Source organism: Cnephaeus nilssonii (assembly GCF_951640355.1).
Source record: "Cnephaeus nilssonii genome assembly, chromosome: 4".
NCBI lineage: Eukaryota > Metazoa > Chordata > Mammalia > Chiroptera > Vespertilionidae > Cnephaeus > Cnephaeus nilssonii.
Window position 1 is genome coordinate 22,436,685 of NC_137075.1, and position 13,477 is coordinate 22,450,161.

Consider the following 13,477-nt stretch of genomic DNA (forward strand, 5'->3'; position numbering starts at 1 on the left):
TGAATTTGGTTGACACTTCTATTATAGAAAAAGGGTGAATAGTGATATTAAAATATTTCTTCTAAGTAATTTCCTTTCAATGTTTACGAATTCATGCACTGGGTCACTAGTGTATGTATAATCAACCATTGATTTGACTGCTGGGTATACAGGACTTTAAAAATCATAACTGGGCTAGGAGTTAAATAGATTTTAAATTTGACTTGAATTAGCTTAACAGAATTTACTTCTGTCTCTTGGATTTTTTTTTTAATGTTTTTTATTGATTTCAGAGAGGAAGGAAGAGGGAGAGAGAGATAGAAACATCAATGATGAGAGAGAATCATTGATCAGCTGCTTCCTGCGCGCCCCACACTGGGGACCGAGCCCACAACCTCGGGCATGTGCCCTGACCAGGAATCGAACCATGACCTCCTGGTTCACAGGTTGACATTCAACCACTGAGCAACACCAGCCGGGCTCTCTTGGGACTTTTTAAATTGATTGTACCATAATTACCTGAAAACAGTTTCTTCGCCCTGTTATGGTTACCACCTTTCTTTCTACTCTTTTTTTCCATTCAACAAATATTTGTTAAGAACTACCCCAAAATCTTTGTCCTCAAAGAACTGGCATTCTAGTCAGAGAAGACCATTAAAAACAATAAATAAAATATAGTAGATGGTGAACAAGTGATGTGAAAAAAGTGAAGTAGGGATAGGGATTGTTGGGGTGTGGGTGGAGCTGCATTTTTCATAGGGAGCCAGGCAAAGCCTTCATGATGTGATACTTCATAAAGACAAAGGAAATGAGTGCGTAAGCCATGTAAGATAGGTGTCTGGAGTGGCAGCATGTCTGTGTGTTCATGGAACAACAAGACCCTGTTATGGCCAAGCTGCAGTGAGCCAGAGGAATGGTAGGTTAATAAGGGACCATGTCAGATGCAGATTATATGGGGCCTGGTGAGCCACTGTAAGGACTTTGGCTTTTCTCCAAGTGGGACCTCTTGGGTTTTGATCAGAAGAATGATTTCTAGTTTAATGGGATCATTCTGGTGGCTCTATAAGGAATAGATTGAATAAGGGAAAGGGCAGAAGCAAGAGACCAGTTGAGAGACTATTATAATAAAGTTTTTTCCTTCATTTCCTCCTCCTTCATCCACCCATCTCTATACATTTGCTTTTCTGGCAAAAGATAAACAACTAATATTTTAGGTTCTAAAGTAGATACTTTATTATAAATGAGCCAGTGTAGTAAACTAGTAGTGAATGTCTTCTTTACTAAATATTTATATGTGGAGAATTAATTTGTCAACAATAGGGCAGTGTCTTTAAATTTTTTTTCTAATGATACTGTATTGGTGTTGCTTAATCTATTTTTTCTTCTAGTCTTTTTCTTGACCATGACACAAATGTTTAACCTAGTCATTCTTTGGCAAAAGAAAGTACAATGTTTATTGACTAGATAAGGATTAAACCAGTGAATGTAGTCTAATTAGCATTTCCTCAGATAACCTGTTGATGAAACAAATTGTTTGCTTTGATTCTTTCCCCTAATAAACACACTCAAAAATTATTGACTTTTTCTTAAAGAAGAAAATCTGCCATACATTTTATGTAATTAACAAATTTACAAGATGATATTTTATCAAATCCAGGGTACAATTGATTGGAAGATATATTTTCATTTATATACCACTAAGGGAAAAAATGCCACTTAAACTGTAATTTCTCATCAATTGCAAGGCATTCCTATTTCAGATATGTTAAAATGTAAAAAATATGCATCTAAAATTAAAGAAATAGCTAATGATTAGCTTTCAATGAAATTTTTGTAGTGATGTGGGAGGATTACTTGAGGGAGGTGATTTTGTTATATTGCCTAGTTTTATAATCCAGGATCATCTCCCCATCCCCAAATCCTTAAAATTAATTTCACCTGCAAAAGTCCTTCTTTACCATATAAGGTAATATCCACATGTTCCAGGGATTTGTATGTAGATATTTTGAGGGGAGCCATTATTCAGCCTTTTAAACATTTTTAAAGTGACCTGAATGTGAATAAATAGAAAAAAGGAAACAGGTTTCTTAAACTAAAATTATGGTAAGGGGTTGGAGAAAAGGTAGAAAGGGCAATATGAAGACCTAAATAAGACTGAATAGAAATAAGAAAACCAAAGAACAAAGTATTCTCTAATGTTTCCAATATTGCAAAGGCAGTGAGATAATTGGAAAAAGAAAACTTCATAGTAATTCAAGGCAACTTTTAATTTCATTTGTCAGTCAATGGGCTACATGTAGCATTGGGTACAGTAACAATTTTAAAACATTATTAAATGGTTTTATGTGCCCTATCCAGTTTGGCTCAGTGGATAGAGCATCAGCCTTCGAACTGAAGGGTCCCAGGTTCGATTCCGGTCAAGGGCATGTACCTTGGTTGCGGGCACATACCCAGTAGGGAGTGTGCAGGAGGCAGCTGATCGATGTTTCTCTCTCATCAATGTTTCTAACTCTATCCCTCTCCCTTTCTGTAAAAAATCAATAAAATATATTTTTAAATAAATAAATGGTTTTATGTATGTTTACAGCATAAACTTTTAAAAATATGATTAATTGAAATTTAACTTCCTATCTAATAAAAGTGTGATATGCAAATTGACTGTCACTCCAAGACACACGATGGCTGCCCTCATGTGGACACAAGGTGGTCACCACAAGATGGCTGGCAGGGGAGGGCAGTTGGGGGGGACCCAGGCCAGCAAGGGAGGGCAGTTGGGGGGGGACCAGGCCAGCAAGGGAGAGCAGTTGGGGGGGACTAGGCCTGCAGGGGAGAGCAGTTGGGGGAGACCAGGCCAGTTAGGGGTGATGGGGCCGGCAGAGGAGGGCAGTTGGGGGGGACCAGACTGGTAGGGGAGGGCAGTTGGGAGCAATCGGGCCAGCCGGGGAGCAGTTAGGCGTCGATCAGGCTGGCAGTGGAGTAGTTAGGGGGTGATCAGGCTGGCAGGCAGAAGCATTTAGGGGCAATCAGGCAGAGGCAGGTGAGCGGTTGGGAGCCAGCAGTCCTGGATTGTGAGAGGGATGTCCAACCGCCCGTTTAGGCCCGATCCCACCAGTGGGATCGGGCCTAAACGGGCGGTTGGACATCCCTCAAGGGGTCCCAGATTGGAGAGGGTTCAGGCTGGGCTGGGGGACACACCACCCCCCACCCCCAACCCACCCCACCCCATGCATGAATTTCATGCACCAGGCCTCTAGTAATATATAATCTTATTAAAGTTATCAGTAAAGGTTTTATTAACTGCTATCATAGATAGTGTCATGCAATTTAAATAGTGATTAATTTGTTCTATGAATCTTAAGTTTGATTTTATGCAATGGTATTTTTTTAATATATTTTTATTGATTTCAGAGAGAAAGGGACAGGAAGAGAGAGAAAAACATCAATGATAAGAGAGAATCATTGTTTGGCTGCCTCCTGCATGCCTGCAGCCTCAGCATATGCCTTGACTGGGAACCAAACTGTGACCTCCTGGTTCATAGGTTGACACTCAACTGCTGAGCCACACCAGCTAGACTATTTTTAAAAATATGTCTACTCATTCTAGAACCAATAGTGCAAAAATGAAATAGTAATGTTACTTTTTTCATTACTAATAAAGTTAAACAACCCTATTTAATGAAAAACTTCACAAAATTTATCTTTTAATAAATTACAGAATTTCTGTTTAAAAAGGGTTTTTTGCCTATTTATAAAAGTAATACATGCATATTTTGGAAAATTGGGAGAATAAAAGAATATATACTAGTAAAGAAAATCCAATTCTGCCCTAACCGGTTTGGCTCAGTGGATAGAGCGTCGGCCTGTGGAGTGAAGAGTCCCAGGTTCAATTCCAGTCAAGGGCATGTACCTTGGTTGTAGGCACATCTCCAGTAGGGGGTGTGCAGGAAGCAGCTGATTGATGTTTCTAACTCTCTATCCCTCTCCCTTCTTCTCTGTAAAAATCAATAAAATATATATATTTTTTAAAATCCACTGCTATTCACATTTTGTTGTATTTCTTATAAGCCATTTATGTTATACACTAGAGGCCCGGTGCATGAAAATTCATGCACTTGGAGGGGTCCCTCAGGCCCGGGAGGCAACTGGGTGGGCCTATCAGGGGGTGGTGCTGGCCAGCATGTGGCCAGCCCTGACCCCCCTCCCCAGTCGCCCCTCCAGCTGGTTGCCGCCACCCCTGATCACTGTCACCTCCCTATGCACACTGGCACACACCTTGGCTAGCATGGTGCTGCTTGCTCGCTGACCCTGCCCCCTGACCACCAGTCATTCTGCTGTTCAGTTGATTTGCATATTACGCTTTTATTATATAGGATTTTTAAAAATATAATTGTAATCCTAAAATACAAACAGTTTTATTTCCAGCATTTTTTCCATTTACATTGTAAATGAAATTTGAAATGCTAATGACTAAGTGAGATTGGCAAAGTAAGTTCTAGGTTTTACAACTAGAGTATTTGAAGTAGGCTAGTTAATTAGACTTTAAATATTTCATATCCTTGCATCTGGCTGAGATTTATTTTCTCTTTTAGTGTATTTGATTCTTTTATAAGTCTCCAAACTTCCCAACCACGTTAGAATGCTTATTTGTTTAAAGCGGAAGAAAAATTAATGAAACTTAAGAATTGTTAGTGGAGCCCTGGCCAGGTGGCTGTCAGTTGGAATGTCATCCCATACACTAAAAAAAAAAAGGTTGCAGGTTCGATTTCTGACCAAGGCACATACCTAGGTTTCAGGTTCGATCCCGGGTCAGGGTGTGTACAGGAGGCAGCCAATCAATGTTTCTCTCTCTCCCTTCCTGTTTCTAAGAATCGATTTAAACACACACACACACACACACACACACACACACACACACACACACACACATATATGTCATCGGATGAGGATTAAAAAAAATAGACAAGTAAATGGAGAACATATCCAATTCTAATGTATTAAAGCTTGCAGAGTAAGATGTGAAATTATATCACAGGAGTTATTGAGTGGTGTGTTAGCATTTTTTAGCACTTTTCATATATGTAATATATTTAACTATACTTAATAGTCTCATTGTGTATTCCTGAATTAAAATAAGTAATAGAGTTAAAATTATTGGCCATTATTTTTCTTGTTCTTAAAAGTGGGTACATTCCTTAATTTTGAAACATATGAAATTTAATAAAACATCTTGGAAGACAGTTTACTTTTGGGGTGAAACTAAAGAATCAATTATAGCCGAAACCAGTTTGGCTCAGTGGATAGAGCGTCGGTCTGCGGACTGGAAGGTCCCAGGTTCGATTCCGGTCAAGGGCGTGTGCATTGGTTGCGGGCACATCCCCCGGTGAGGGGTGTGCAGGATGCAGCTGGTCGATGTCTCTCTCTCATCGATGTTTCTGGCTCTCTGTCCCTCTCCCTTCCTCTCTGTGAAAAATCAATAAAAATATATTTTAAAAAAAAAAAGAATCAATTATAGTTAATACATTAACTCATACAGAGCATAGTTGAATGGTATAGATGAAAATTAGTTAGGATAATAACATACCCAAAGTAACTGCCCAAAAATATGTATGTAGATTAAATGAAATTGAGTGTTTTTTAGATATAAAAGTCTTTTGTTACTTTAGTTTTGTTTTTGCATTATCTAATTATCTGGAAGAAGAATGAAATAATATAAAAGCCCACAGAATTTTTATTAAGGTATTATTTTCTTTTTCTAGCTTAAAGCAATAAATGTAGATCTTCAAAGTGATGCTGCTCTGCAAGTGGACATTTCTGATGCTCTTAGTGAAAGAGATAAAGTAAAGTTCACTGTTCACACAAAGGTAAGTGATTTTATGCTTGTATTATTTTAGGTATTTATTGTACTAATGTTACATATGTAATAATATATTGACTAGAACTTTGGTTTTGAACATAGAACGAAACTGTGTGTATGTGTATGTTTTTTTGTGTGTTTTTTTCGTTTATAATTCACTGGTGCTATTTTAACAAAAATGTTTTAGGAAAATGTATTTTTTTAAATTCTTTATTGTTGAAAGTATTACATATGTCTCCTTTTTTTCCCCCATTGATCTCTCCCGCCCCCCAGCACATGCCCTCACCCCACTACTGTCTGTGTCCATTGTCTGTACTTATATGCATGCATACAAGTCCTTTGGTTGATCTCTTACCCCCCTACCCCTACCCCTGCTTTCCCCCTGAGCTTTGATGGTCTGTTCGATGCTTCTATGTCTCTATATCTATTTTTTTAAATATATTTTTAATGACGCCGAAACCGGTTTGGCTCAGTGGATAGAGCATCGGCCTGCGGACTCAAGGGTCCCAGGTTCGATTCCGGTCTAGGGCATGTACCTTGGTTGCGGGCACATCCCCAGTAGGGGGTGTGCAGGAGGCAGCTGATCGATGTTTCTGGCTCTCTATCCCTCTCTCTTCCTCTCTGTAAAAAATCAATAAAATATATTTTAAAATATATATATATATATATTTTTTTTTTTAAATGATTTCACAGAGGGAGAGAGAAACATCAATGATTACAGAGAATCATTGATCGGCTGCCTCCTGCACACCTCACACCGAGAATCAAGCCTGCAACCTGGGCATGTGTCCCTGACTGGAATTGAACCAGGGACCTTTCAGTCTGCAGGCCGACGCCAAACCAGCTAGGGCTCTGTATCTATTTTCATTTATCAGTTTATGTTGTTCATTATATTCCACAAATGAGTGAGATCATGTGATATTTATCTTTCTCCGACTGGCTTATTTCGCTTAGCATAATGCTCTCTAGGTCCATCCTAGAGTTGCACATGGTAAGAGTTCTTTCTTTTTTACAGCAGCATAGTATTCCATTGTGTAGATGTACCACAGTTTTTTAATCCAGTCATCTGCTGATGGGCACTTAGGCTGTTTCCAAATCTTAGCTATGGTGAATTGTGCTGCTATGAACATAGGGGTGCATATATTCTCTCTGATTGGTGTTTCTAAGTTCTTGGGATATATTCGTAGAAGTGGAATTACTGGGTCAAATGGGAGTTCCATTTTTAGTTTTTTGAGGAAACTCCATACTGTTCTCCACAGTGGCTGCACCAGTCTGCATTCCCACCAGCAGTGCACGAGGGTTCCTTTTTCTCTATATCCTCGCCAGCACTTGTAGTTTGTTGATTTGTTGATGATAGCCATTCTGACAGGTGTGAGATGGTACCTCATTGTTGTTTTGATTTGCATCTCTTGGGTGATTAGTGACTTTGAGCATTCTTTCCTATGTCTCTTGGCCTTCTGTATGTCCACTTTCAAAAAGTGTCTATTTTGGTCCTTTGCCCATTTTTTGATTGGATTGTTTGTTTGTCTTCCTTTTGTTAAGTTGTATGAGTTCCCTATATATTTTGGAGATTAACACCTTATCCAATATAACATTGGCAAATATGTTCTCCCATGCAGTGAGCTCTCTTGTTTTGTTGATGGTTTCTTTTGCTGTGCAGAAGCTTTTTATTTTGATACTAGAAGCCCGGTGCACGAAATTCGTGCACGGCGGAGGGTTGTCCCTCAGCCCACCCTGTACCCTCTCCAATCTGGGACTCCTGGAAGGATGTCCGACTGCCCGTTTAGGCCCGATCCCACCAGGATCGGGCCTAAACGGGCAGTCGGACATCCCTCTCACAATCTAGGACTGCTGGCTCCCAACTGCTTGCCTGCCTGCCTTCCTGATTGCCCCTAACGGCTTCTGCCTGCCAGCCTGATCACCCCCTAACCACTCCGCTGCCAGCCTGGTTGATGCTTAACTGCTCCCCTGCCAGCCTGTTTGCTCCCAACTTCCCTCCTCTGCCAGCCTGGTCACCCCTAAATGCCCTCTCCTGCAGGGTTGATCACCTCCAACTGCCCTCCCTTGCAAGCCTGGTCCCTCTCAACTGCCCTCCCTTGCAGGCCTGGTCCCTCACAACTTGCCCTCCCTTGCAGGCCGGGTGCCTCCCAACTGCCCTCTCCTGCTGGCCATCTTGTAGTAGCCATCTTGTGTCCCCATGGGGGCAGGATCTTTGACCACATGGGGGCAGTTATATTGTGTGTTGCAGTGATGATCAATCTGCATATTACTCTTTTATTAGATGGGATAGAGGCCTGGTACAGGGGTGGGGGCCAGCTGGTTTGCCCTGAAGGGTGTCACAGATAAGGGTGGGGGTTCCCTTGGGGTGTGGGGCAGCCTGAGCAAGGGGCCTGTGGTGGTTTGCAGGCCGGCCACACCTCCTGGCAACCCAAGGGGAGGCCCTGGTATCTGTAATTTATTTTCCTTCTACTATTGAAACTTTGTAGCCTGGGGCGGCAGCCATTTCTATGGCAGTTAATTCACCTTCTACAATTGAAACTTTGTAGCCTTAAGCGGGTGAGCCCGGCCAGGGTGTGCAGAAAGCTTTGCTTCCCCTGTTGCCGCCGGCAACTCTGCCCTGCTCTCTCAAGCTCCATTCTGCCACCATTTGTTTGAATTTGTTTACCTTCTATAATTGAAACTTTGTAGCTTGAGTGAAGGCTTAGGCCTGCAATGGCTATGGAAAGCTTGGCTTGCTCTGTTACCTGGGAAACCTTGCTCTCTGTGGCTGTAGCCATCTTGGATTGGGGTTAATTTGCATACTCGCCCTGATTGGCTGGTGGGCATGGCTTGGCTGGTGGGCATGGCTTATGTAGCGGAGTGATGGTTAATTTGCATATTACCATTTTATTAGAGAGGATACTCGCATTTGTTTATTTTCTCTTAGTTTCCATTGTCTTAGGAGATGTGTCAGTAAAGATATTGCTACAATATATGTCTGATATTTTGCTGCCTATGGATTCTTCTAAGATTTTTATGATTTCCTGTCTTACATTTAAGTCTTATCCATTTTGAGTTTATTTTTGTGTATGGTATAAGTTGGTGGTCTAGTTTCAAATTTTTGCATGTATCTGTCCAATTTTCCCAACACCATTTTTTGAAGAGACTCTCTTGACTCCATTGTATGCCATTGCCTCCTTTGTCAAATTTTAATTGAGCATAATGGCTTGGGTCGATTTCTGGGTTCTCTGTTCTGTTTCATTGGTCTATATGTCTGTTCTTGTGCCAGTACCAGGCAGTTTTTGAGAACAGTGGCTTTGTAACATAGCTTGATATCTGGTATTGTGATCCTCCAACTTTGTTCTTCTTTCTTGGGATTGCTGCAGCTATTCAGGGTCTTTTTATTCCATATAAATTTTTGCAGAGTTTTTTCTAGCTCTGTAAAATATGCTGTTGGTATTTTAATGGGAATTGCATTGAATCTATAGATTGCTTTGGGTAGTATGGACATTTTAATGATTTTGATTCTACCAATCCACGAACACAGTATATTGTTCCACATGTTTATATCTTGCTCCATCTTTTTTTCTGTAGTTTTTGGAGTATAGGTCTTTCACCTCCTTAGTTAAGTTTATTCCTAGGTATCTTATTTTTTGTTGTTGCAATGGTAAATGGAATTGTTTTTTTAGGAAATATATTTTTTAAAGATTAACATTAAGAACGAGTCATAAAAAGCATGAAATCTTAACCATTTGCGGCAGCATAGATGGACCTAGAGGGTATTGTGTTAAATCAGTGGTCGGCAAACGGCGGCTCACGAGCCACATGCGGCTCTTTGGCCCCTCGAGTGTGGCTCTTCCACAAAATACCACGTGCGGGCACGCACGTACAGTGCGATTGAAACTTCGTGGCCCATGCACAGAAGTCGGTTTTCGGCCTGGGCGAGTCTATTTTGAAGAAGTGGCTCTCAAAAGAAATTTCAATCGTTGTACTGTTGATATTTGACTCTGTTGACTAATGAGTTTGCCAACCACTGTGCTAAATGAAATAAGTCAGAGAAATAAGTCACATATGATTTCACTTATATGTGAAATATAAAGAAATAAATAAATAAAAATTGAAAGAGACTCATAAACACAGAGAACAAACTGAAGGTTGCCAGAGGGAATGAGTGTTGAGGGCCTCTGTGAAAAGGTGAAGGGATTAAGTACAAATTGGTAGTTACAAAATAGTCATGGGGATGTAAAAGTACAGCATAGGGAAACTATAATAATAAAAGCGTAATATGCTAATTAGACCAGACAGCCCAACAACCTTCTGGATGAAGCCAGGGCTGCAAGGGCTGAGGCAAGCCTCCGCAACTTAAAGGGCCGAGCCCCTTGCACGAATTTCATGCATTGGGCCTCTAGTATAGTCAATAATATTGTAATAAATGTGTATGGTGCCAGGTGGTCACTAAAAATATCAGGGGGAACACTTTGTAAAGTATATATGATTGTTTAACCACTGTGCTATACACCTGAGACTAATATAAAATAATAATGAATATACACAGTAATTGAAAAATGAAATTTAAAGTTCTTTTTTTTTCTTTAAAGGAGGCACAGAGTGCAATTCTGCTATATGCTAGGAATATTTAGTGCATAGCACTAACAAAATCCACTATATGAATTGCATGAGTAGTCAAAACCAAGTGACTCACAGTAATAAGCAGACACACACACTATAAAAATAATGACTTTTTTCTCCCTAAAGGGACTACAACATTTCTAAGATTTTAACTGGGTTGCAATCTTGCATTGTATTTGATACACTTAAGAATTTGCTGAGGAGTTTGCCTCTTAGAGTTTCTCAACATTATGTATATAAATCATGTTTGTGGAAGGAACTAAAACATACATGTCTATATCTAATTAGAAATCTTTTACACAATTTTTTAATCATGTATTTATTTTATTTTTCAAAAATATTTTTATTGATTTTAGAGAGGAAGGGGGAGGGAGAGATAGGAAACATCAGTGATGAGAGAGAATCATTGATCAGCTGCCTCCTACAGACCCCACACTGGAGACTGAGCCCACAACCCGGGCATGTGCCCTGATGGGGAATCAAACCGTAACCTCCTGGTTCATAGGTCGACGCTCAACCGCTGAGTCACACTGGCCGGGTGAGTTTTATACAGACTATGAAAGGTGACTTACACCCTAGCCTGGTGGCCAGTTAGTTGGAGCATCCTACCTAATAATAGACAAATATGCAAATCGACCGCACCTTTGCCACGCCCAAGCCACGCCCACCAGCCAAGCCATGCCCACCAACCAATCAGGACGAATATGCAAATTACCCCAACAAAGATGGTGGCTAATTTGCATATCAAGACAGCGTAGAAAGAAGCCAAGAGCTGCAGAAGGGAGCAAAGCTGCGGAGAAGCAAGCAAGCCGGGGGGGGGGGGGGAGAAGGGAGGATCGGAGGCGGGGCCGGGGGAGAAGGAAGTTGAGCAGGTGGGGCCGGGGGAGAAGGGAGGAGCGGAGGCGGGGCCGGGGGAGAAGGGAGGAGCAGAGGCAGGGCCAGGGGAGAAGGGAAAAGCTGGCGGAGAAGGCGGGCCGGGGGAGAAGGGAAAAGCAGGCGGGCTGGCGGAGAAGGCGGGCCAGGGGAGAAGGAAGGAGAGCGGGCTGGCGGAGAAGGGAGAAAAGCAGGGGGGCTGGCGGAGAACACAGGGCTGGGGATGAGGGAGGAGAGCAGGCAGGGCGGGGTAGAGTGCAGCAGGAAACCCTATTGCAGGATTTTTCCTGCAATGGGAACGCTAGTAGTTCCATATACACCAAAAGTTTTCAGGTTTGATCCCCAGTCAGGTTTGATCCCCAGTCGGGAGGCAACAGATTGATGCTTCTTCCTAGGGTGTCTCCTTCCCTCCCTCCCCATTCTCCTCTATTTCTTTCTTTGAAAAAAAAATCAAAACATATCCTCGGGTGTGGAATTAAAAGTGACTTACAACATGAGTAGTTGAAAAAACCAAAACAATGGCATTTGCATAGAGATGGAGCTTGGAGTAAAATTCTGAGTGTTTGAATATGTAGACACAACGCACACATCGTGGTTTATTCACTTCACTCCTTTGGCAACCTATTGTGAAGAGAGAGAAGATATGTAAAGATAATACTATAGATGATGACATATCAAATTAGGGTCCTCAGGCCAAATCTAGCTTACCTCCTGTTTTTGTAAATAAAGTTTTATTGGAATACACATACACACAAAAAGAATGAATCATAGGACCTAGACATAATGCAAATTTAATTTTCTCTAGACTTTTATTAATATACTAGAGGCCTGGTGCACGAAATTCATGCATGGGAGGAGAGGCCCTCAGCCCGGCCTGCATCCTCTTGCAATCTGGGGCCACTGGCTCCTACCTGCCTGATCACCCCTAACCACTCGCCTCCCTGCCTGATCACTCCTAACCACTCTGCCTGCTTGCCTGATCGCCACTAACAATTCTGCCTGCCTGCCTGATCACTCCTAATTGCCTCTGCCTGCCTGCCTGATAATCCCTAACCACCTCTGCCTGCCTGCCTAATCGCCCCTAAGCACCTCTGCCTGCCTGCCTGATTGCCCCTAACCACTCTGCCTGCCTGCCTCATCACCCCTAACCACTCGCCTCCCTGCCTGATCGCTCCTAACCGCTCACTGGGGGGTGGGGCCAGCCAGGGCAAGGGGCCGTGGTCATTCTGGTCTCTGGTCATTCTGGTTATTCCACTGTTTCAGTTGCTGGGCTTTTATTATATAGGATTTTGTCAGTGTTGTTTTTAATTTTGTTGTGTTCCTTTAATTTACATTTCAGCTTTCAGGCACATTTTCAGATTGTAGATCTATTTCCTTTTGTTTGCATAGTTGAGCTTGATATATAGTAATAGAATAACTTTTTAAGTAAAGGTGAAATGTTTATTTAAAGCTTTTTAGTGTAATTTTAATTTTTATTCAAGAGAATTTCTGTCTTTGCAGAGTTCATTGCCAAATTTTAAACAAAATGAGTTTTCTGTCGTTCGACAACATGAGGAATTTATCTGGCTTCATGATTCCTTTGTTGAAAATGAAGACTATGCAGGTTACATTGTAAGTGTTGAGGTTCCATTTTAATCTTATTTTTAGGAGTGTTTTAGATACTTTGTGTTGAAATCTTATTTAGCATTTTTAATGAACTAATGTAATTTTCAAAAATTGCCAGTTACAAAACATAATTGGTTACCACCTTTAATTCTGAATTGTCTTGTTTAGGAGTGTGGGCGTGTGGATATGTTATGCTACCTCATTTAAACTTAAATTCTTACTGTATATTGGAATTGTAACAGGCTTATCCTAGGGATTGATTAAGGGGGTGTTACAAACCATACTAGTTTTGAACCCTTAGGTAGGTAGATTAAATTTTGAGTTGGAGGCTGTTTAAGAGGTTATCTAATTTAAATATGTACCATATGTTGTGCCTTAGCTATTAACCACACTCAAATGCCATTGAAATCATCCTGACCTGATTCCATCTTCCATTCTCATGACCAATCCTTAGTCATTTGCTTCTCTTTCTACAATTGGCAGTGCATTCTTTTGGGGGTTGTTGTTGTTGTTTACAATTACCAGTTTATAGAAAGTATACAACTCAGGAACAACCAA

The 13,477-nt window shown here is 41.2% G+C and overlaps 1 protein-coding gene across 1 annotated transcript in view; it reads left to right on the forward strand.

Moving 5' to 3' along the window:
* The window catches only part of SNX6 (sorting nexin 6), a 67,264-nt gene that overhangs the window by 9,606 nt on the left and 44,181 nt on the right, over window positions 1–13,477 (forward strand). The window contains exons 3-4 of the mRNA XM_079767985.1: window positions 5,736–5,840; window positions 12,815–12,925. Of these exons, the coding sequence (XP_079624111.1) occupies window positions 5,736–5,840; window positions 12,815–12,925 (216 nt within the window). The remainder of the gene's footprint in view (window positions 1–5,735; window positions 5,841–12,814; window positions 12,926–13,477) is intronic.